Raw genomic sequence first — 24,265 nt, 5'->3', positions numbered from 1 at the left:
AGCTCAGACATTTGTCGCGCAGAGCACGGCCACAATTCGTACCTGATTCGGAAAATACCTGAGCCACTTGAGTCATTGATCCAATCAACTGTTTCTTCTGCCGATCTCCAAGGTACGTTTGAGTATGAGTCTGTGGCTCGTAAGTCCCACGTTTGGGTAGTGTATAGTTTGGAGCATACCTGTTGCTCAGAAACTTCGAATTCTTATAGTGGAGATCTGGTCAAGAAGTGCTATGACCCTTGGCATGTAAATGCCAACCGGTATTAACAAGGTGTACACAGTATAAATGATGTACATGATTCATGCTGACTATGTGCAACCAGCTCCTTCATAAGATCTTCATTACTGAAATAAACCATAGGTCCAGTCCTTGGTTGATACCCGAATCCTTCTATGATACCTTTGACCAGACAACGCCTCGTAAATCGAAAGAGAAAACTCCACCCAGGTCTAAAATATGTGATAAGAAAGATGACATGGTGCGAAATGCGTACATGATAATGCACGAAAAAAATCATGGAGGTGCCTGTTCCCCGATAAGTAAAATCAAATATGTCATATGCCATGCTTTTTCGGCGTCCAGCGCCAACATTATCCTCATAACTCATAGAGATGATTAGTCATCTAAAGTGAGTCGTTTCATTTTTTTTGCGACTTATGTACCGATGTGTCGTGATGGGAGATTATCTTCAAGGATGAAGGAGATTGATCTGTCATTAGTTGTGGTTTAAACCCGAGCGCGAGCTTGAACAAGACGCAGTCTGCGATCGTCGTCGTCATGATGAGCTGACGTCCGAGAGTTGAAGAGGCCGGAACGCAAGTGATGTACATCGATGCCGGTGTGTCCCGTCGAGGCTCCACGGCCGGCGCTCCGAATGTGGGCTTGTTGAGGGGACTGGAGGGTAGGCATGGCGGTATCCTCGGCAACAACAGCCTGATAATCTGGCAGTTCACTGTCGCATGGTCCCACAGTAGATCTGACCGCAGTCGAATAGCTTGGGACGCGACTGAGGCTTTCAACTTCAGCGAACTGTGGGTGAAACGGTGTGGCCATTCCAGACGGAATGTGGTCATGGTCGTGGTAGCCCTCGTCCGAAGGTCTGCGGGAAAGTTCGGGACTCGCGGGACTATGCGAATTGGAACCAGAAGAGGGGCCAAAGTAGTCGGCGGAGACTCCTAGACGACGGTGTTCGACATCGGTATGGCCGTCAGTATCAGCCGGCGATGGGTTGCTGAACCTGCTAGCATGCAAGTTGGACAGTCGACTATGCAAGGCAGAAGCAGAGATATCGGTGTTGGTCAAGGCATTCATCGATGCAAGATTCTCAGCAGACAAATTCCGGCTAAGAGTACCAAACGGAGTCCCCGGTCCGCTGCCCGGGCCCGGTGTCCGGTAGCCGCTAGGGTCGACCTCGCTATATAATTGATCGAACTGATGCTCGCCGTACAAGGGGGGTGCTTGTTGTGCGAGGTCGTTGACTGCCCGTTGAGCGGACTGTGGTGTCTGGTCGACGAGGTTGTTGTTGTCGTCGATTGCCAGGTTTGGCGAGATGAAGATGGAAACGGGGAGGGTAGCCCGTAGCTGTGAAGGTTAGCATCCCTTTATACAGATTCCTGGGAGGTGGATTACATACCTCGCTAATGTGACCGTCTGGATTCAGTAATTGAACACGGAACTTCAATTTGTGTCTGATTTTGATACCTCGTGTGTCGGTATCTTGCAGACAGCGTGTTAACGTCTTTGGTAGGTCAAGGAAGCGAGAAAATTGGTATCCCTCTGCTGCCTCGTCAATGATCTCGAGATTGTTTTCCTCATCCAACTCATGTTCATCGTTGACAATCGTCCTTGTGTTTTTGTATGTGTTCCGGACAGAGTCGGGGTCTTCAGGATTAAGTGTAAGGTCATGACTTTCGATTAGCTGCGAGACGATCTGTCCAATCTTGAGTCCTTTGAGGAGGGGAATCAGTTTGAAGTCCACGCGTATGCTGGTCCCGAAAATAACGGCCTTGGTTGGAGTGCTGATTGAATACTCGATTTTGTTGGGCCAAATGTTCTCCACGGACTGCACGAATATTAGCAGTTGTAGCCAGCAATTCAATACCACTGTCCACCTACCATAGCATGAGAGAGTTCAAGTGCACTGGAGTCCAGCGTACGGATAATGCGCAGTGGTTTCCTGACAACAATATCCTTGGCATACTTGCGTCCGATTTCCGCTTTGAATCTGTAGGTCACGTAGGTGTCGCTGAGACCCTCGACACTCTCTGGCATGGAGCCTTCGAGAATCACATGGAATGGGAACTCATAGTTGCCCGCAGCGAGTATCTCAGTCTTGCTTTTGCCCGCGTCTCTGAATGTCCAGGACTTTTCATAGAACACCTTTTCCCTCCACGATTTTCTGCCACCGCTGGCCGAGCTTGATGGGAGGTGCCAACTGCAAAGCATGTTCGTCAGCACTTTGCTTGTCGCGTGAAGAGAAGTACAGCAACTGGCAACTTACCATACTCGAGAGATACCAGTGAGGTTCAGTCTGACATGCTTAGCGGACAGCGGCTCCGACAAACAGAGGAGAAGCTTTCCACTCAATTGCGCACTGGCTGCCTCTTGCTCTCCTCCTCTAAATACAATATAATCCTCATCCAGACTATTGCAAAAAGTTAACCAACTGTGCTTATGAGGTATGAGACCTGCGAAGACTTACCGGATATCGAAGTATTTTAGATGACTCGCACCTCCTCCACCGAAGAAGCTGAGAGCCATAACGATGCAACTAACGGCTGCGAATATGCAGCTGCCAGAAGATCGGACGAAAACGTGGTAAAATCGCTAGGCGCGATATGTGGCGTTGAAAGGAATCACTCGCAGTTAAAATAGAACCGTATTCCCAAGAAGGGAGATAAAAGGAAAAATATAGAGGGGAAAGAAATAATGACACAGAGATAAGCCCGAAATATTGCGCAAGAGATAGAATCTGCCAATGATCGACTTGTCACTGACCAGATTATTTTGCAGGGCGACAAACGGGTTCCACCTAGGGATTATTGCTTGGTGGTGAAGTGGGGGCAGTGAACAGCCGTTTCCGTCACCGTCTGGCCGATAGAGGAACTTTTAGGAGTTCTCTTTTGGGACTGGGAAAATCGGACGGGAAGAGTGGCGAAGCGGGTCCTTTTCCCTTTGTAAGGTACTACTCGTAGGGGAACCTGAGATGATGCGATGGTTCAACTCAGCTGGTCTGACTAATCTGATGACGAACAGTAGAGCTATTGATCGATGCGTCAAGAGAGATGAAATGGGGCCTAGATGCAATAATAGACGCAATCGTCAATGAATGAATCCTTCAGTGACAGGGGTAAAGGTTGAAAGGAAGGAGATGAAGGAGGATGAGAATTCATCCGGACAGGTCGAAAGTCAGAGGGAATCGCAGAATCAGCTGACAATAACAATAGAATCAGAAGAAAACAATGAAGCTACTATGACATTCAATGCTGACGATAAGGTAATGAGGAAAAACTGTAAGATGGGATATGTTACGTCAGAAACATACCAGATTCACCACAGAATCAAGGATCCTCTCAGTCAAAGGGTGATGGTGCTCGGTAAAGTTGCTGGAATTGAAATGGGAAAGGAATAGAGTGATAGGAAGGCAGGAGAGGGAAGATGGGAATCTGTTTGTATTTATTCTATCGATATCAATGAGCCGGAAGACAGAATGATTGCGCAAGAATAATATATTATTATTATTTTAATTTTCAGTTTTTATTTTAAAAGTGATAATACTTTCAATTAATTATTGTTCTTAGTGCCAGAGGCCCTGGTCCTGATGATAGTGAAGAATAACGCCAGGGATCGCCAGGTTTACCTCCAAAGGGCTTAGGCTACTCGGGTGGTCCGGTTATCGGGTGGCATAATCACAAGATGGAGCTTGATAGGTGGCATATGCAGTGATTGATTGGTGTCTGATGATTTTCTAGAATCTCCTTCTGGTGGTTATTATCCTCGTCCTCTCCAGGTACGGAGTACACACTTGAGCTGACTTTATCGTACTGACAAATGTCGAGAGATATAACCTCGGGATCGACCTTGCGCATGATAGCCGCAAGATTTTGTACGACTACTCGTGATTCGAGCAATGATCACTACTATTGCTCATCGTGTCTTGTATGTCAACATGTGCTAATGGACTGGCATGATCCCTCCGATACCCACGGGCTGCAGGTTACACCGCATATCTTTATTTCTGCTACTGTCCTGAGATTCATGATTTCAACTCTTATATTTCTTATGCCGATGATATGACGTTTTATTTGTATTTTCCAATGTTCTGCTCGGGTCGAATGTAGGGTAAATGATCTTCCACGCAATTCAGAGCGGGGGTCTATTGCCTATAGCATTCTGCAGCTGTCATGTATAGGTTCGACCGCATGACATCTCTCATAAACACTGGAAAGAAGACTTCTAAATCTATATAAGTTTAAAAGTAAGGTGGCAATAGCAACCCAGAGCAACAGCTCAAGCTACTACGAGCTTCGCAAGCCGGCCCAAATCAGAGAAAGTGGAGCGAGACTGCATACATCACACATTTGGCATTAGTTTCCGAGGAAGACTCCACCAAGGATCTTCCACCTTGTGAGTCAATAGACTAACAGATGAATCTGTAGATAGGTTCTTCTACTGCAGTTTTAATTCTCATATCAGCTCAAAAACTTCGGCTTCGAACGATATTCGGAATTTGAATGTATAAACAGGGAGACAGCAGTACAATAGTAGTCACTCTACAATGATGTCATTTTCTATGGTCCTTCGTATCGAATATTGCCAAGCTATTAAGCTTTCTTCAGGGATATCGTAAACTAGGTAGTTTCCTTGCGTTCGGTAGATACTAGTAATAGATCGTCGACGATGGCATGACTTCGGCCATATGATGTTGAACTTGGACTACGGCCTGCATGTGCTTGAGCCCCCAGGCACCTGCATAGATGCTGCATACATCTCGGACCGAAGCTCTCTCGTCTGCAGCAGCCACGAAGCCAGCCACAGCGTTCCAGGATCGTCACTATCACATGAAATCAAACTGACATCAAAAGAATGCCAGGCTGTCAGTAAGCTTCTATAACTCAGCTTTGCCTAAACATGAACCAGTTCATCACGATTTGACTAGATGACATGTGATCGGGGAAAATCGCACGTTCTCCGATAGTATCTATCATTAGTAGCTCTCGCCATCCAGTGTCCACGGCAATCAAAGGTCGGGATCCATCCCTGACTCGGGCCTGGACAACCCGTCATGATCGTCATCGACCCAAATAGGCAAACCCACAGTCGGAATTTCCGCCAAAATTCAATATCTTCCAATCTTACCTCTCGAGGTACAAGGACTCGTTGAATAACCTGCACTCCTTCGCAACAGTGACGCTGGTCAGTAACAAAGAAAATCCCAGTCAGCACCTAGAACTTCTTCGATGTCCCGAGAATATCAGTCTTGAGTCTTGACGCAAGCAATGACCTCAATTATCCCACGGTTTGACGTTATCAGCCGGTTTATTTTCTTTGTCTTTTTCGCATGCTAATAGTCCAGACCCACCTATCCGCGGGTCCTCAACCTTTCCACAACAGAAAATTCGTGTCAGTCTACTCCGTATCTATTACGCTATCTAGAGTAGTCTAGTACTCTAGTCTAGCTGCCAGGAAAAGCTTTCAAGTTCGAGACCTAAGAGTTGAGTCTAAAGCTCCTACCTCAGGACGAGCTCCTCTTCAAGGCACCATTCGGTGAGCCTGTACAGAGATCTACCGGGAGGGTCCTCGACTAATTCAGGCCACCAAACCTCAAACCTATGGACGGATGAGAGTGGTCGGGTAGCAATGCCCTTCCTTAGTCCTATAGCCGCCAGAGCTTTTCGATAGCTTTGTATCAGTAGAACCGTTCAACCTCCATGACATCACCACGTGCCTTCACGTCAAGCGATGCAGGAAGGATGCGCTGGACTTCAAAGAATAAAGTGCATCTTATTGGCGTATCAAAGATGATATTATTCAAAATTTCACTCAGGCTGGATGATGATATTACAAGCCACGGAGCACGGTACACCGAGAGATAGGTAGCAAGGATCAAGCCCATGGCACTCGGCATGCCGAATCCAACCCGGTTAAAACGGAGATCAAGGAACCTCGACCCGATATCAGGTTGTTCGCCAATAGATTTTCATGATAAGTTCGAGACTCCGAAACCAGAATCATCAGACTCCACTGACAACGCATCCCTTTTATTTTCCGAGAGAAAGCAAAACCCGCTTCTAGCAGTAGCTTGTCTTCCTCAGAACCCTTATCATCGCGCAAGAATCACCACTGGCACAGTCTTTTGGATCCAGAACGCGAGCACGGACTCGATCGACATCCACTCTACTGACTTAACTAGAATACCTAAGAGGCTAAAACAGAGCTCATCCTTCCGCACTTAACCTTGTAAGTCATAGAGCACTAAGAGATTTTGTTATCTGGTAGCTCGCCATATTTCGCCTATCACCCTTCAACCTTCGAAACAGCGGACTTTTCCGTCGGATCCACAGGGAATAGGAACTTGATCCTACCGGAGACTAAGGACGGGTATCCAGCCTGCCAATGCCAGCATTCCTCGAGCCTGATATCGACGGGTATCCACCAAATCTATCTAGAATACACCGGCGGCTAAAGAGGGATAATGATTTTTGCGGACTTTTCTCGCCTATCAGTAGGTATCAGACAACGAAATTTGACATGCGGACCAATGGCATGGTTCTCAAGATGCACATGGCCAGACCGTATCTGCACCCTGCCAATAACTCAAATTTCTTTATCGGAAAATTTTTCTCACCAGTCAAAATTGACTACTCTGAAGCTTGCACCATGATATGGAATGGTAATAACGCAAATTTATTTATCCACGTAGTGCCCTTCTCACGGGGTATGTCCGATACCCTGCATGAGCACGTCTGCATGATACAAGAGGAGCTGAGATGATTCCCTATCAGCCGCCAGTAGCGAGGACTGGCAGTACAGACTGCAGAACCCAGCGCAAGGCTGATTCCATATCCGTAGATGTCTGGGCCATGATCATGCGCTGCTTGCCGTGCGTGATTTGGTTTCTGTCGATATCATTTGACTTTTGCGACCATTCTGATACTTCGGTATCTACAATTCCGAGTGTGGAATTCGAATGAAGATACCAGTCTGGTCTGGATATCCGTGCGCGACATCAGACTTGTTGCAGGCTTGCTGCCAACGGCACGCGGTAGATATGTATCTGGCTTGCGTACGCGAATGCGATGAACAAAGTCAGGAATAGTTCATCGCATAGATGAGTGCAGTTATCAGCTGAGAACCTTTGAGTCTCTGGTAGTGTCTGTTAGCAAAGGGTTATCACGCAAAGGATATAATCCGCATGATAACTGCACCTCTATGATCCAGATTTGCATCGAGTCACAAGCGCTCTTCTGTCTGGACGAAGATACAGCATGTCAATCATTATTGACAATTGCTTGGATCACCAAGTCACAGTATTAGATAATAGGATCTCAGATATAAACACACCCCAATCAACAGGCACAGTGATGAACGCTGAAACATCAAGCACGGCAACCCTTATACAGAGAGTCATACACAAATACAGCCCATATACACAACCCTTCCGAGAAACACGCTGAAATGCAACAATCCATCCAACAGCATGTAAAAACACCACGTCATTAATGCCAATCAATCTTGAACCCGCAAGACCAAGGCACCCTTGACACTGTACTCTCCACGACGCCGATCAGAAAATCCACCCCAGCAACAACCACAGCGCAATCCCCGCGCCAATCACGATCCCCGCGACTTTCATAATCGCAACCGTATCCCCCTGTTTCGCCATGCGGGTCAAGCGGCTCGCGCTGCCTTTGAGGTTCGTCGACAGGGAGGAGAAGACCTGGCTCTGTTGGGGCCGTTAGTAACCGTTCATTCATCCAAATGTCGATTACACGGAGTTAAAGCAGGTCAAAACGAACAGAGTGATCCAGCGTTTCGTGGTCCCGGGCATTATCGTAGATATCGATGGTGACGGACTTCAGGGCCGAGACTTTGCTAGATAGGGAGTTGAGGAGGGCATTGTTTTGTCTACAGGAGCCAATTTGTTAGCTGGTTCCTGGTTTCACATGCAAGTACGAGGCTCTGCAACTTAATAAAAGGCGATGAGCAAGCACAGGGAAAAGGGTATCGTACTGTTCACGTTCGTAGGCGTCTCCCATTTTGTTGGTCGGGTGACGGACGTTTGCTGTTCTTCTGACGGGGAAATTCGATGGCCGTGGTCTATTAAGCGGATGATGAGTTAAGAGTAACCAGGCCTGTGTATAATGCGTTTGAGAGGTGATATAGCAAGAGAAGTTGATATGATTACCAGAATTCCCCCAGAGGCAACCCCATGGCAATGACGTGGAGATCCGGAGAGGCTACGATCACGTGATCGATAGCATTCTACCGGCCAGTCTTATAAAGTTCACCTGGTTATCTATCCAAAAGTCGCACAGCTTGTCCTACGTTGCCTTGGTAAAATGTGCTACGGTGCAGGCTGATCTACGAAATGAGTCCATCCTTCAGCTCTGCAGGCACAGGTTGCAAGAAAGTCGGCCAGAGTCCATCCGTTGCAATTCAACGTACAAAGGTGTATAATAACAAAACAGGCAAGAAGTTGAAAGTGAACCCAGATCGAGACACGGGAAACCCCAATCGCTATGCTAATATATCAAATCAATGTGTGCAAGAGTGCCAGGCACTTAGATACCAGAGCACAAAACATGACAATAAGGCACTTCAAGTGCCATGCCGCCAAGGCGTCAAAGACGAAACGCGTCATAGAAAGGAAATCAGACGGCGGGTAATGGAATCCTTGAGGACAGGCCAATAGCAGGTAACATACTGTCACTTTCCCGAGTCAAATAAAGGGATCCTGCGCTCTTCGCGCAGCAGACAAGACAGGCAGGGACAAATTGACGGAAGGAGACCAGAACAAAGGGAAAAGGTAAAGGCTTCAGTATACAAGTCTAAGAAGGATCAAAGTCGACAAAAGCAGAGGGGTATTCGTGCGCTGCAGAAGAACAAACAGTAGTGAAAGTCGCAATACTTCTGTTCCTTGTTCACCACATATCGTCATCATCGTCGTCCAGCTGGACGTCATCGCCAAACGTTGAATGCCCGTATTGATGATGTCCAGGACCATATACATTCCCGTTTTCGTACTTGCTACCTCTTGAATGTGGCCGGTAATTATCGCGCTGGTCGTCGCCGTACTCGTACATTTGAGGATCATCGTAGGAACTATCGCTGTACTGTTCCTGCTGAGACTGTATTCCGGGTTAGAACAAATTCGCCCAACACCACATGCGAAACCCAAAGTCTACTTACTTCTTGATATTTCTGGTACTGTGAATACTCATCGTTCTGATCCCTTGAAGGTTGCTGTTTTTGCGATGCCGACGACGCCATCATCATGTGAGGATGCATCTGCTGGACCTTGGCCAAGTAAGAGTACATAAAGTTGCTGAGCAGGACCTGAGAATAGAGTGCTCGGCGGGGATTGGCCAATTTGATATGAGCCATGCGGTAGATGGCTCGCTCTTCGAGGATCGAGAATCTTGTCCACGGATAATCGACATCCGGCCGTAGCTCGCGAACGGGTGGGTCAGGGGACAATGTCCGCGACGAGCTCTTTTTGTGATGACCATCTCCACTGTTCTTCTTCCTCCCACCGCCGAAAATCGATGAAAACAGGCCGGATTCCTTGTCCTTCTTGGACTCCCCCGATGTGCGCCGGACGTGGTCTTTCCGACGCTCCTCCTCCAGTTTAGGGTCGAGCCGATCGACGGTGATACTTTCGCGCCCGCGCGGACTGATATCATTGGATGAGGCAGGGTGTGCCGGTTCATGAACCTTATCCGCCGACTTCGATTTACTTTTCTTCGAATCGCTGTCCTTGTCCTTTTTCTTTTCCTTGTCTTTATCCTTCTCTTTCTCCTCAGAGCCGAGCAACCAGTGCCAACTCGACTTGCGACCACCCTCCGAATCTTTCTTGTCTTTGGACTTTTTTGGCTCGGGCTTGCGATCTTCCGATATTGTAGGAATGAATGAGAGGTTGTCCGTCCGTGTTGTATTTCCCGGGAGTGGTTGTGGGTTATTCGCAAAGTCATTGAGAGTTTTCGAGCTCTCCTTCCCCGACTGCCGTGCGGCTCCGGATCGTTTGGTTGTATTCGGATCTCGAAGAGGGGAATCCTTTGAAGGCAGTGTCGGCGGCGCATCTTGCGATGCCTCCCGCCCCGAACTGTAAATGTGGTGGTACGTGGGTGTCGTGGGTGTCGTGGGAGTTGGCGGAGATTCGGCTGGGGGCGTCTCGACAATTTCCGGCACCCTTTGTTCGGTGGGCGGGATATTCAAGGTCGAGCGGCCATTGGAGCTGATGCGAGAGTGCCACTGATGGCGTGACTGAGGAGAAGCATTCGTCCTGTCTCCAGGATTCGTTTCCGGCCAGCCATTCGCCCCGCTATTCTCAAACTGTGTAGAAGAGCTGACAGCGGTCTGGGTGGTGTACTGCGGCTCGGCCTGTGCGCGCCTTGTGCTAGGCGTTGGATCGGTAGCCACTCGCGTGAGACCTGAGGAGGGCTCGTCCGCAGATGAACTAGTGATTGAAGGGACTCGGTCGTTCGTGTCCGATGCTTTACCAGCCCGCTTTGAGAAGGGAACCTTTTCGCCTTTCCTCAAACTACCGGCTTTTCTGTACTGTGTTCGGGTAGAGCGGCGGAGACTGTGCCCGGGGGGTGCGGGAGGCAGGATCGGGACATCCTCCTCTATGGTGAGTTTCTGGACCCCGTCCAAAAAGGACGCCGCGCTCGGGGTTTGCTGCTTGGAGTCATCGACTAACGATTCAAGCTGAAGCAGATTCGGGCTCAGAGACTTGTTCTTCGACTGCGATCGTTTCCGCTCGAGACGCTCCGCCCCGTCCGTGTAACCCTGGGAGGTGTCAATCTGTCGGGACAACATGGACTTTTTCCGGCGAAGCGACCCGCCTGCCCCATCGTGTTCGAAGCCCGAGAATTCGCCCGATTTTCGTCTGATCTGTTCCGCCTTAGTTTCCAGGAAGGATTTGAACTCCTTGGGAGCCAGCTCCGGATGCAGCCGAGCTGGAACCCAGAATAAACGAGATGCGTCATTTTCGTCGGCGGAAGGAGATGGAGCTATCGACGGTACGGAGAAACTTGGAAGGTCGGGATCTCCTGTTGCTGTCACGTCCATAGACATCCGCCGGATAGCAGCTAGGTTACTGAGCTCCTGGGCCACAGCAGCGGGATCGGATTCGTAGTCAACGTCGTTTAGAGGGAAAGAGGTGGTAGCCGTGTCCGTCGAGCCGGGAGACGTCGGGTTGCTGGTGTCCCGATCAAAGGACTTGGAGGAAACCAGTGGCGGCGGTGAGTGTCCATTTGTCTGAGGACTATCCACGGCGTTCGAGCGATTTTGTACGTGCAGCGACTGCGGTGAGGCGGGGTCTTCGGATCCGGCAAGGTTGGGAGGGATTATCGAGATGGATTCGCTGAGTGGGGAAGAAAGGAAGCTGAGACGTTTGGACTCCCGCCTGTCGTAATCGTCTTCGTACATATGCCCAATGGCTTCCGTGACATGATGGCTCGGGTCACTAATAGATAATTGAGGCACATGGCCTCTCCGCGTCCCGTATCCTCCGCCAGCCTCAGAGGGGCTCGGTGAAGCCTAAGTGATCAAACGAACAGACAAGTCAGATAGTTTTCCAATGGACTTCTCATCAAATCGAATGCGGACAGTCCACGAGACGTCTGGAAGAGGGCTCCACGGTTTGGAGGTTGGGGAAAGGCCGGGTCCGACCAAGGGGAAGGGGAAAGCAGAAAAAGCAAGTTCGAACAGGTAAGAGGGATTAATGGGACGACTTTTAGAGCAAACACACCTGCATGAGAGCCGAATAATTCGGGAGCCGTCGTAAAATCGTCTTCCCGAATTTTGCTGAGGACAGAAGGGTCGACGGGAAAGTTGATTGTGGAGAGGGAGGTCAAATAGGAATGTATATAGCACCTAGGCCGGGAGATAGCGAAGGATGATCATGGAAGCGGGGAAGAAACACTGGCAGCGACAGCAATAGTGTTTGACGGGGAAAACCATCCACCAGGGAGAAAGAAAAGAAGACAATAAGGGAAAGGCTGACGGCTAGACATCCGGTGACAACAACGTCCAGCAAGTTGGAGGAAGGACTTTCAGTAAGGAGGAAGAGTGAGGAGAATTAGCTGAAGGTGGAGAGCATAATAATCACCAGGATAATTATTACGAAGGAATATCAGCAGGATGAGGAAGTAGAGGAGTAGAGTAGTGCAAGTAAGACTAAGGTAAGTAAGTAAGAAAGAACCAGCTAAACTTCCTTCGTAGTAGTGTCGTCTGAAGACATCCCTACTGCTCCATAACAAGCGTTGGGTTAGGAAGTTTAGGCTACCTTGGTCCTTGGGGGTTTTGGGTTCTTGGGTATTATTATTTTTATCAGGCGATAAAAACAGGTACCACAAAGTAAGGTACCCTCGACAAGGTTGGAGGTTCTGCTATTTCCGCTTTTATTCAGTTCATAGGGTACCTTATTTCTCGAATAATGGCCTTAACAAAAGTAATGACATACTGAGCAAATGACCATCTACTTCTAACAAATTCCATCTAAGACATGGAGTGCATCCACCCACCTCCGTACTGAAGGTAGCTCGTGTGGCCTCAGGTTATGTTTCAGCCTCGTTCACCACCTGCCTACGAGTAGTTCCTCCTCACTCAATCTCCATACAGCAGGATTTGCCAATTTCAATTCAAATTCGCCCCGTGAAACCTGTTGCTAATAATGTACGTTGTAGTATTCACGGATCGGTCCACTCTGCCTCGGTCATGGTTTAGCTCCACTCGGAGCCCAACTCAAATCCGGGCCGCCGCTCTATGGACGATCGATCTGGTCGCAACGACTTACATACTGACCCTGGAGGAACTATGAACAGATGACGATCATCGATCCATGTCTTTACTATGGGCGAATAATCAATCAACTCCGAGCCCTGGACTATGAGTGGGCTACTGGACCCTATCAGCTTCAAATCACAGTCCTCCGGTAGCGATTTTAAGAGCTCCTTACCGCCAGTGGCTGTCAGGTTATGGAGTGCATAACGGTGGGCACTAATCAGTCACTAAGCAAAGCTTCCAGTCATCCATCCCTCGGACCAAGCAGGACTGGAAGCAGAAATGCATCAAGGGGGATTGGAACTGACTACTGGCATAATATGGGTGACCTCACCCGCAGTAGACGTGACTCTGCCTATGACTTTGGTGCTCATGCGCGACTCTACCGAACGGCTTTCCTCCTCGTGCCGGCCTAGCCTAGCCTTGGGGTCCCCCATGTCTACCTTAGTATCTGGCTATACAGAACTTTATTCCAGCTGACTAGTCATCTCGATATAGGGACTCCTTCGCACGTAGACAAAAATGTGACTCAAATGGCGTATCTGAGCTTTCTTTTCGAGAGCTCCTTCTATCGTGACTACTGTCGATATAAAGTTGTTGTTGTTATTTTCTCATAGTCCTCTTACTTTGTGTGGTTAAGGGTCATCATCATCATAGCAGGTCTCGTGCCCATCGTCGGACACCATACCACGCTTCAACATCAAAACCTACCAGTAATCTTGGCACCAGATCACGATCGGCTCTATTGTTGAAATCATTAATTGACCAACGTCTACTAAACATCTAGGGTCATTAGAAGCTTGACTTGAAACATACCTCTCTTCAAACTCTAATGGAATGTGCATGCATCAATCGGTATGCAGATTATGTCATTCCTGAGTAAAGGCCATGATTACACTGCTTATCACAGGGGATCTGCTGGATCTACTGATCTACTGGATCTGCTGAATACCAGCGATATCCCATAAAAGATGTCTGTGGAGCTTAGCAGATACCTTAAGGTGGCTGGAGTACAGCATTCAGAAACCTCCCTGGATGCCATTGGATACTATGCAGGCCTGTGACGCCATATAACAACTAATAACAATGAGTGAAAAGCACAAGCATGCAATCAATCTCTAAGATCAAAACCGGCGGCAAAAGAACAATCCTAAGTAGTCCTAAAAGCAGTGTCGATCGCAAGACGCAAGAGTCTGAAAAGAAAGGTGAAAGACAAGGATATAGAGAAAGAGGCCCTCACTGAAGCCGGATACAAAAACTGCTTCTTTCCATTCGCAACCCGTTCAGTCATGATTTGGATACACCTAACGGACAAGAACTCCAGCGCTTACATCATGAAAGGAGCTTAAGAGACCTTCAAGACGAAATTGTGATATAGTTCAAGATGTGTGCGTGGCATCTTGAAATGGTCAGTTCTGAGAGTTGATGATCGGTTCATTATGTCATTCTGCGCCAAGCAGCAAAGGGGCCGTGACGGGAATCAAGCTGCATCGACGTAATTGCTAATCTTTGTGTCAGTATGGATGCCTTCTTAGGCCACCGACAAGGATGTTCTCACCTCGGAAAGATGCCGACCCTGTCGCCAATGCGCCCTGTCCACCAGTCTTCCGCCTTGTCCGTGCGCTTCAAGATCGTGATAATGTCTCCCTTCTTGAAGCCCAAGTCTCCTTCCTGATCAGCATCAAATGTGTACAATGCGACGGCCTGATCTGCCCGCAGAGGAGCACTTTGCCCTGTGCGCTGCCCGAAAACAGGCTTGGGTGCCGTTGGCCGGCTGGGCTTGCGGTCGGAGTAGACGTAATCTTCCTCAAATGGAGCGGTGTTGCTCCGACTGCGGCCGCCGTATCTGTCGAAAGTATCGGCTTGACCCATAGTAGAGGAACGGCCCAAACTTGCGGCGGGCCGATCGTAAACGTCGTCTGCCCACGTATTCGCGCGAGGTCTGTCGCGATACTCATAGTCATCGGTGCCGTTAAAACCGCCGCGGTCACGCCGTTGCCCCTCACCGTATGCCTCGCCCCTTCGGCCTTCCCAGACAACGTCGTCATGTCTGTCATCATAGATGGGAATATCATTGTACATGGTGTCTCCGTTTCTGCCATTGCCGTAGAATGCGCGGGAGTTCAGCACCCGGAGAAGAGGGTCGGCAGCGGGGGGAGGTCGGATAGTGCCGCTCAGGAGTTGACGTGCTGAGACTCGACTGTTATACATCTTCTCGTTGGCGTCCTTCCGTTCGACCAGCATGCTTCCTTCCAAGCTGACACCGGCAAATAGACCTTTTGTTTTCGAGTAGGAGAACACCGCTGCCACGCCCTTTGTGCTTGCTGCGCCCGCAGCTTCTGCATTTCTTCCCACCGGCCCTGCGGCGATTGACACGTTCCCACCCAAAGTCAAGGTTCCAACCTGTGAGAATGTCCGCACTGCTGCTGCATCATTCAAAATGAACACAAAATCCGTCAATTCAAATCCAATTTGTCCTCCGAACCCAGCACCGGCGGTCGCAATAGCCGAAGGTGCGGACCATGTGCCATCGGCCAAACGAGCGACGACAATCCCTGAGCCAAACCGAGCAGAACCGAGAAAGCCAGCTTTCAGGACAGTAAGAATAGCGAGACCCTATCGACCGAGCGATTAGCTCGGCGAAAGCGCATTTAAGATAAGACTTCGTTCTCTAACTTACCTTCGCACCAGCGAGGATCTCTGGAGGAATAATCTTATCAGGACCGAAGGCTTGTCTCGGATCGATAAAAGATGCAAGAATCTTGCCCGCTTTCTTACATTCGCCTGTTGAGAAAGAACAATGATCAGCCAGGCACTCGCCTACTGCGGAAACCCAACTGCGGGGAATTGAGACGTAAGCAATGTTGATACGTACTTGATAACGACGACGGCAGTGGGTTGTGAATTCCAAGAGGCATTTTGGCTATGCTCGTCGGATCGTAGGATCAGTGAGTTGTAGGGGAGTAAAGGTCAGGAGTGATACGAAAGAAATAAAGTTGTGATCGTAGGATACTGCGCAACGGGGAGTTCGTTCGCCCAGATGGGTCGCCCGGATGTGGAACAGATGACGGCTGATCCAGTCTAATACTTGGATAGCTAGCACAACCTTCGCAGATACCCAAATGATTGATTAACAAGTTGGTGGGTTAACTTCGGCAGTCAATACATAAAAGCAGTCTTAGGTTTTGATATTATTGTTTCTGTAAGCACTCGAAAACGGCACAGATTCTTTCAGACGACGGACAGCAAAGCAGGTCAAGATACTCTAGAGGTACTCCGCACTATCTAGTAAGTTCCGTCAGTAGCGGCCCCGGCATCGTAGCTCTCCGGGCGCGAGTGGCTGAGTCCTTTTTGTGATAGTCTACCATCCAAGCTCAATATATCAATGGTGAGTATCATTGCTGGAGGATGATATACTTATGTATAAACCTTGTTCAAAGACGTTGGTCCAACTTTCGCCGTCCAGGCTCACTTTTGGTACGGGATATCGCACTCTTCCCAGTGTCACATGCCGCATATGTGGAAACCTGAGGCTGCAAATACGGCACTGCCACCGCCCGAAACTCCGGGGATCAGCAATAGTTATGGAGTTAAGGTTCCAACCATGATTCCGTGTCTGTTGCACCTGCGCCAGTGTCCCAGCAACAATCTTGGTGGACTGATGAGATGATTTCGACAATGGTTTGAGATAGAAGGCGTAACCAGTACCAATGGCTACAGGTTCGACCAGTCCTTGATTGTTTCTGTTAATATGAGATTGACGTGACATAACCTAGTGCGCATCTGCGTCTGCGGGGATGAGGGCACTGGCAAGTCCAGTCTCATCACCTCTCTCGTGAAGGGTGTCTTCGTGACGAACAAAATTCAGCCCGTCCTACCTCAAATTACCATTCCTCCCACGATCGGAACGCCTGAGAATGTCACGACCACCACGGTGGTGGACACCTCCGCTTTACCGCAGGAGCGGAGCAACCTGGCCCGGGAAATCAGAAAGTCGAACGTGATTCTGTTGGTTTATTCCGATCATTACAGCTATGAAAGAGTCGCTCTATTCTGGTTGCCGTACTTTCGATCTCTGGGGGTTAACGTGCCGGTTGTATTATGCGCCAACAAGTCGGACTTAGCTGCCGATCATATCGAAGCCCAAGTCATCGAGGAGGAAATGCTACCGGTGATGGCGGAGTTCAAGGAAATCGATTCCTGTATACGTACCAGCGCACGCGAACATCGCAATGTGAACGAGGCTTTCTTCCTTTGTCAAAAAGCCGTCACTCACCCGATCGCTCCGCTGTTCGATTCGAAGGAGTCCGCGCTGAAGCCAGCAGCGGTTGCAGCCTTACAACGCATATTCTACCTGAGCGACAAGGATCGAGATGGGTATCTTTCGGATAAAGAAATCGAAGATTTTCAGATGAGATGCTTTGATAAGCCTTTGAGCAAGGAGGACCTTGTCCACATCAAAGAGACGATCCAGAAAACACACCCGGACTCTGTGACCCCATTTGGCATTGACTGCCGAGGGTTCATACATTTGAACAAGATGTACGCAGAAAAGGGACGCCACGAGACCGTCTGGATTATTCTACGAGCATTCCAATACACCGACAATCTTTCACTGCAAGAGAGCTTCCTTCATCCCCGATTCGAAGTACCGCCTTTTGCATCTGCTGAGCTGTCCCCGGAAGGATATCGGTTTTTTGTAAATCTCTTCCTGCTGTCGGACAAAGACAATGATGGTGGCTTGAATGACGCCGAATTGGCGTCCTTGTTCGCCCCTACTCCCGGTCTCCCAGCTTCTTGGGCGGACGGCTCATTTCCTTCCTCCACAGTCCGGAATGAGGCTGGCCACGTCACTCTTCAAGGCTGGCTCGCTCAGTGGAGTATGACAACATTTCAATCACCTAAGACGACTCTTGAGTATCTGGCTTATCTTGGCTTCGAGTCGTCCGATAGGAGTAATCCCTCTACAACGGCTGCCTTGAAAGTCACGCGGCCGCGAAAGAAACGAAAGCGTCCTGGACGTGTGGGCCGTAACGTCGTCTTGGGCCACGTGGTTGGAGCTCCAGGATCGGGCAAATCAGCGCTTCTCGACGCATTCCTCGCGCGTGGCTTCAGCCACACTTATCGTCCGACTATCCAGCCCCGGACTGCTGTGAACACGGTTGAGCTCCCCGGGGGTAAACAATGCTACTTGATTTTGGATGAGCTAGGAGAACTGGAGCCCGCCATTCTTGAAAACCAGGCGAAGCTTCTGGATCAGTGCGACGTCATTGTATACACGTATGATTCCTCAGACCCGGACTCCTTTGCCTACATCCCCCAGCTACGATCCAAGTATCCGCATATTGAAGAGCTCCCGAGTGTTTTTATTGCGCTTAAGGCCGATCTGGATCGTACCACGCAACGGGCTGAGCATCAGCCCCACGAGTACACGGCCATGTTGAATATGCCGAGTCCGCCGCTCCATGTCAGTGCTACTTGGAGTTCCATCCAAGAGGTGTTTGTACACATTGCAGAGGCTGCAATGGAGCCCAGCACTGCTTTTCCCCGGAGTGAGGAAGACGTGGAGGGAAAATGGATGGCCTGGGGTATAGCACTTGGAGCAGTGGTTTGCGCTGGGGCTGCTGCCGTGATGATTTGGCGAAGAGTTAGTGGTAGCGGATAGGACTTTGAGCTTATTAATGCCTACCTGGATGAATAAATTAGATTGATACCCCGAGAAGCTTTGATGCGTTCATGCATGTGCTTCGTTCATGGGCTTTGAAATGCAGCGGGGCTTGCGCCGGCAGAAGAGATTAAAATATCACCTCATATAATATTGCATTTAGATATACCAATTAAGTCTTTTATTTGATGGTGGACATATAAAGCCACTAGAGTAAGATCGATGATCTCAAACTGCCAATAAATGGTTGATATCAGACCCCGCCTATGGCCAGGAACCGCGTCAACAGCACGGAGAGAACAACATAATAGGCTATATAGCCAACCGCTGAGTACACTAACCCCAGAAACCGACTCACGGGCCTCCCAAACTTCCCCGTCCAGCTCTCCGCTCCTCTCCTGTCCGACCTGCGCGCTTCAAATCTGTCGTCCTACCTCACTGTTGGGATTCCTTTATTGTATATATTATTTCTTCGTCTAATTCCGCTGATTATCATTTTGTCGAGACCGGCTTGTCTTATACCCCAAGGTCAGACTGATTCTTGTTTTTCCCCTCCACGTGTATGCATGATCGACTAACTGATGTCAGAAGAAGTAGATATACCTGAGCGCCGATCTCAACGTTGAAACACTGGCTTGAAGAAATTTATACTTCACGATTCCTCTACTCCTAATATCGTTCCTCAATACGTCGCATTCATTCCAGATCTCAGCATCACACACTACCCTGGGCAGCTCTGCTTAGGGTGCCGCTCTTACGAGCATTTCACTGCGACTGTGGACTCAGCAGCGTTCACCTATTGACCTAGTCAACATTGTTTGCCTTTCATTTACTATTCACTGCTATTTCTGCGGCGTATACAAAAATATTCTAATTCACATGAGTTAGCGCCACTCCATCGCAACCGCAGCCATGTTGTAAGACTCCCTTGCTACACCTGATGGTCGCCATCAGTCTTTCCTTGTTATCTCTTGCTGTTAATTGTCGCCTGTTGCGCTCCTAGGGACTAGCAGGGAACAGCTGGATATCAACTGCGAACTGCACTTTCGCTGACTTGACCGCTCTAGTGTTCTTCCGCCTCCGCCTCCTCGCTACACCGTGCCAGTCGCTTATGCTGCTGGCGCGGCAAATGGCATGGCAGTGCCGGTCGTAGAGACCAATAACATACTCAGTCATCCAGAAGGCGGCTGCCCGCTACAAGTTGGAGAAGGTGCGTTTGTATCCGCGGAGTCTCGACAACTGGGACTAACAAGGACTTTCCATTAGGCACCTATGAACTCAAGGACGACCTGCATCTAGCAACCCCTCCTCCACACCCATCTGAAGCTCCAATTATAAATCCAAATCCTCTTGCGACTGTTCCGACACCTCCGACATCCGGCGTCAAAGTTTCACTAGTTTGTGTCAGCCCTCGAAGCAAGACTCCCTCGTTCATCTCAAAGCAGATCGTAACAGCGCCCCCTTTTGGAGATGGAAACCCGGCACTGGTACCTGCTCCTGTCAAGGACGGTCTGAAAAGGCGGAAGCCAAAGAACAACATTATCAAGAGCAGTTCGTCCTTCGTATCACGGGTCATCACTCATGAAGCGGCCACAAAGCGGTTGAGTGAGCGGAGTCCGGAAGGCCTTTTTGCTTTCGCCAATATCAACCGCGCCTTCCAATGGCTTGATCTCAGTTCAAAGCAGAAGGAAGAGCCGCTTGCAAAGATTCTCTTCACAAAGGCACACATGTTGTGCCACGATATTAATGAGGTCACCAAAAGCCCTTCTCATATCGACATGGTTATGGGTTCCTCTGCTGGTGACATCATCTGGTACGAGCCTATTTCTCAAAAGTACGCCCGAATAAATAAGAATGGAGTCGTCAGCAATTCTCCGGTCACTCATATTAAATGGATTCCTGGGTCGGAAAATCTGTTTATGGCTTCACACGCAAACGGACAATTAGTCGTCTATGATAAAGAGAAGGAAGATGCTCTTTTCACCCCTGAAATTCAGGATCAGTCAGCGGAGGCGCTCAAGGCGTCCAGTAGACAGCCGCTGCAGGTGTTAAAGTCCGTCAACTCCAGGAACCAAAAGACTAACCCTGTCGCTCTTTGGAAGCTTGCAAACCAAAGAATATCCCACTTTGCATTCTCCCCAGACCAAAGGCATTTGGCAGTTGTCTTGGAGGATGGCTCTCTACGAGTGATGGACTACTTGAAAGAAGAGTAGGTCTCCTCTGTTCTTACTATCCGTACATTCAGAGTTTGGCAGGCATCTAACGAGCCGCTAGGGTCTTGGACATTTTTCGCAGTTACTATGGTGGACTCATCTGCGTCTGCTGGTCGCCTGATGGCAAATACATTGTCACCGGCGGACAGGATGATTTACTGACTATTTGGTCTTTCCCGGAGCGCAAAATCGTGGCCCGTTGTCAGGGTCACAACTCTTGGGTTTCCGCGGTCGCCTTCGACCCATGGCAGTGCGACGAACGGACCTACAGATTTGGGAGTGTTGGTGACGACTGCAGGCTTCTTCTGTGGGACTTCAGCGTTGGCATGCTGCACCGACCGAAAGTGGTACGTATCCCTTTATCACGAGACCAGCATACACACTCGAATTGTTAAAATACTTCAACATGGTGAGGTTTGAACCAATGCGCTAACAAATCTTAACAGCATCAAGCCAGCGCCCGTCAGCGAACAAGCATGGTCGCTGGCAGTTCACAGTATGGCAATCGTCACCGAGCTGACAGTGCGGGCAACAGGATGAGGTCAGATTCTCAGAGGACAGCAAACACCTATGAGAGTTGCGACCAAGCTGTCCGTCACCCTGTAGAACCCAGAGCACGCACGGCCTTACTGCCGCCTATCATGGTGAGTTCTGAGTAATGCCCATAAGCTTTTGGACCATTGAATCTTGAGCTGACTGCTTCCAAAGTCCAAGGTCGTTGGCACAGACCCTATCTGCTGGCTGGGCTTCCAAGAAGATTGTATTATGACCTCTTCTCTTGAAGGTAATTCGCCCTGATTTACATACTTCGCTTGTCGTCTCGGGAGACAGCCGCTAACATGGGAGGCTAACAGGCCACATTCGCACCTGGGACCGTCCTCGAGAAGGCATAAATGACAAGTACAATGACCAGTCATCGTCACCCGCGGTCAGCGCCAGCGCTGCTGGCTCAGGATCCGTCTCGGGGCTTGCTGAATCCACCATGGGCTCGCTCTGAGGACTTGTAACAAAGGCTGACGCTTGACTACTTCTGTATATATGTACATTCCACTAGTATACCCATTTGCTTTTACTCATGACCATTCTTCCCTGTATTGATACACACCAACTTGGTAGTAGGTGTGTTCACGCTCCTGATTGGAACGAAAGGATTTCAAGACCACGAAGTCGACTTAGGCCTAAGTATCGATGTATGCTATCGGAGTCGCGGACAGAACAAGCAGGCCACTTTCCAAGAAACTGAAAACAAACTCGAGCTGACAATGTGATGAGTGCATAAGAAATCCACTACCAAGTGAAGATGTACAGATGTACATGCATACATCACTAGCCTGCTCTCCTTGCATGAGGATCAAAGTTTTCATAACCAACTTACTCCAAAAACCCAGCGGTGAGCGCAAGGCCAGAAAAGGAAGTTCATTATCAATTATCAATTATTTTGCATAGGCAATTAAATGCATTAGAAAGCATGTTTTCATCCATCATGTCAGTGTCACCGTTCATATCGTCGGATATCATGCCTTGGAAAGATATATATATATACCAAGAATATCCCCAAATTCCATACCGTGACGTCACTCTCTAACGCCCTTGCTCAACGAGAGTCCTATTTACACGACCATAGCGAAAAGACCCAGGATAAAGGAGCCCACAGCGGCTGGGGCGATGAGAGATGCAGCAGCGTTGGTCGTTGCAGTAGCGGTAGCGGAAGCAGTCGCGGTGGCGGTTTGGCTCTCTGCAGAGGGAGAATTCGTTAGAACGCATGGTGCAGGGTATTTCGATTGAAAATCTCACCGGTGGAAGTAGTCTTTGGCTCAGGCTTGACGTCCGTGACATTGAACTGGGGAGATTGGGCCAGGATCCCCGTGTTCGTGGGTCCGGTGCTGACGAAGTTGACCTGGTAGCCGTTTCTTTTGATTCAGAGTCAGCCTAGCCTGTAGCTGGAAAGAACATCAAAATTTTGGACATACGCCTTGGGAATACCAGAGACACCGTCCACGGTGTATTTCTCATCGGAGGCTTTGACTTCCTTGGCGATGACTTTGTTGACGGGGGGCTGAGTGATCATGTTGACGAGGACGATGGAGAAGTTCTGGGAGTCGGATCTGTTGCTATGCTTTAGTTTTCGTCCTATAGATGTCTATGCAGGAGGACTTACTCTACATATTGCCATTCGATATTGACGGACTTGCTCATGTCCACCTGGTCCAGGCTCTTGGGGGATGTGATGGTGAGGGCTTAGGTCTTGTTAGTAAGGCTATCGCCTTGTGAAGAGGAATATAGAGAAGACGTACCCGCAGCGGCAGCTGCGAGAGCAATGATTGAGGTGAAGAAGCGCATTGTGATTGAAGTGTTACTGATTTGAGGTAATATATCCCAAAGGAATAGGTAATAGACTGGTGGAAGGCAGAACCTTTTGAGCTTGAAAACCGTTAATGGTGACCGATATCGACTCAATGCAAGAGGACGACTGCCGGCTTTATAAACACAAGGTTCAAGACCTTCCTTGCTTGTCTCTTCATGAACTAAGGCGATGTTAGCATATTTTGGAGTTTATTTGGATACATCTGCGCCCGGTCAGAGTCGAGTCGTGCGTTGACGCGAGGGATTCTATCTGATGTGTCTTTCCTCGTTTATAGCTCTAGCGACGAAGCTCATGACTCCGGCATTGCTTCTTTGATTGGCAGTAATGAAGAGGTAAGTTTTACTGAGTCGATGGTGCGCTCATATTGACTGTGTATCGGTAAAGCACCACTGAGTCGGTGATTGAGCCCTCGTGCCCTGAAGATATAGAGGATAAGTGTTTCCGTATACAACCTCATGACATGTCATATCTCCAGCATCTGCTGCTTCTTCAGTGTAAGGATAGCTGCTGGTCTACGACACGTTGCTGGGCTACATTGCTGGCCTTCAATTGCAGAGAGCAAGAGTCTCAATGCCTTTTTATGTAATGAATGGGTATTCTAGATAAGTTCTCGAGGCTATTGATCCCTTTGTAGCGAGTGAGGGATGTTACTCCGTGAAAGCAGGTTCTCATCTAGGCGAAAGTCTAAACTAACGAGTGCGCAAGTCTCACTTCTGTCTCGAGATTGATGAAATAGGCGAGGGTGAGTTCCCTGATCACACAGGATGATCTGTTCTCAGTTTTCCCTTTGTCCCGCTACTTGACTACACAAACAAAGGACAACCTAGGCTTGAGTTTAAGGCAACCGAAAAGTCTTTACTGTTGCTAGCCTCGAATTGATCTGCGTATTGTCGGTCAATGCCAATTCAAGTTATTCAAATCCTGTGACTATGGGCTGCAGTCTTGGTGATGACGGATCCACCGATGTGCAGTGCATATGAGCTATCAATGACCTGCCGATATCACGGTGTGGA

At 49.0% G+C, this 24,265-nt stretch overlaps 7 protein-coding genes across 7 annotated transcripts, besides 1 other annotated feature; 2 read left to right on the top strand and 5 right to left on the bottom strand.

Moving 5' to 3' along the window:
• Positions 1–727: 727 nt before the first annotated feature.
• NFIA_053600 (arrestin family protein) lies at positions 728–2,761 on the bottom strand (the record flags this gene model as incomplete). The annotated part of the gene is made up of 5 exons (XM_001257910.1): positions 728–1,582; positions 1,635–2,063; positions 2,117–2,435; positions 2,502–2,645; positions 2,703–2,761. 5 exons carry the CDS (start codon positions 2,759–2,761, stop codon positions 728–730), a joined length of 1,806 nt encoding a protein of 601 aa, XP_001257911.1.
• A 5,026-nt stretch (positions 2,762–7,787) lies between these two features.
• On the bottom strand, positions 7,788–8,259 carry NFIA_053590 (SNARE domain- containing protein; the record flags this gene model as incomplete). The annotated part of the gene is made up of 3 exons (XM_001257909.1): positions 7,788–7,946; positions 8,020–8,128; positions 8,234–8,259. The coding sequence occupies 3 exons, from the start codon at positions 8,257–8,259 to the stop codon at positions 7,788–7,790; spliced, it is 294 nt and encodes a 97-aa protein (XP_001257910.1).
• Positions 8,260–9,144: 885 nt separating this feature from the next.
• NFIA_053580 (putative telomere silencing protein Zds1) lies at positions 9,145–11,653 on the bottom strand (the record flags this gene model as incomplete). Its single annotated transcript, XM_001257908.1, has 2 exons — positions 9,145–9,351; positions 9,413–11,653. 2 exons carry the CDS (start codon positions 11,651–11,653, stop codon positions 9,145–9,147), a joined length of 2,448 nt encoding a protein of 815 aa, XP_001257909.1.
• Positions 11,654–13,922: 2,269 nt separating this feature from the next.
• Positions 13,923–13,957: a microsatellite.
• A 606-nt stretch (positions 13,958–14,563) lies between these two features.
• NFIA_053570 (SYLF and SH3 domain-containing protein) lies at positions 14,564–15,927 on the bottom strand (the record flags this gene model as incomplete). The annotated part of the gene is made up of 3 exons (XM_001257907.1): positions 14,564–15,625; positions 15,690–15,793; positions 15,885–15,927. 3 exons carry the CDS (start codon positions 15,925–15,927, stop codon positions 14,564–14,566), a joined length of 1,209 nt encoding a protein of 402 aa, XP_001257908.1.
• A 792-nt stretch (positions 15,928–16,719) lies between these two features.
• Positions 16,720–18,674, top strand: gem1 (ERMES complex Ca(2+)-binding regulatory GTPase GEM1; the record flags this gene model as incomplete). The annotated part of the gene is made up of 2 exons (XM_001257906.1): positions 16,720–16,729; positions 16,786–18,674. 2 exons carry the CDS (start codon positions 16,720–16,722, stop codon positions 18,672–18,674), a joined length of 1,899 nt encoding a protein of 632 aa, XP_001257907.1.
• Positions 18,675–19,614: 940 nt separating this feature from the next.
• NFIA_053550 (WD40 repeat domain-containing protein) lies at positions 19,615–21,884 on the top strand (the record flags this gene model as incomplete). The annotated part of the gene is made up of 7 exons (XM_001257905.1): positions 19,615–19,637; positions 19,742–19,884; positions 19,941–20,883; positions 20,949–21,234; positions 21,334–21,531; positions 21,596–21,671; positions 21,742–21,884. 7 exons carry the CDS (start codon positions 19,615–19,617, stop codon positions 21,882–21,884), a joined length of 1,812 nt encoding a protein of 603 aa, XP_001257906.1.
• Positions 21,885–22,497: 613 nt separating this feature from the next.
• NFIA_053540 (GPI anchored serine-threonine rich family protein) lies at positions 22,498–23,227 on the bottom strand (the record flags this gene model as incomplete). Its single annotated transcript, XM_001257904.1, has 5 exons — positions 22,498–22,622; positions 22,682–22,797; positions 22,858–22,992; positions 23,046–23,124; positions 23,182–23,227. The coding sequence occupies 5 exons, from the start codon at positions 23,225–23,227 to the stop codon at positions 22,498–22,500; spliced, it is 501 nt and encodes a 166-aa protein (XP_001257905.1).
• Between the last annotated feature and the right edge of the window lie 1,038 nt (positions 23,228–24,265).

The sequence above is a fragment of the Aspergillus fischeri genome, genomic scaffold (genome assembly GCF_000149645.3).
Source record: "Aspergillus fischeri NRRL 181 1099437636266 genomic scaffold, whole genome shotgun sequence".
In the NCBI taxonomy this organism is placed as follows: domain Eukaryota; kingdom Fungi; phylum Ascomycota; class Eurotiomycetes; order Eurotiales; family Aspergillaceae; genus Aspergillus; species Aspergillus fischeri.
This window is presented reverse-complemented; position numbering and strand designations above follow the sequence as displayed.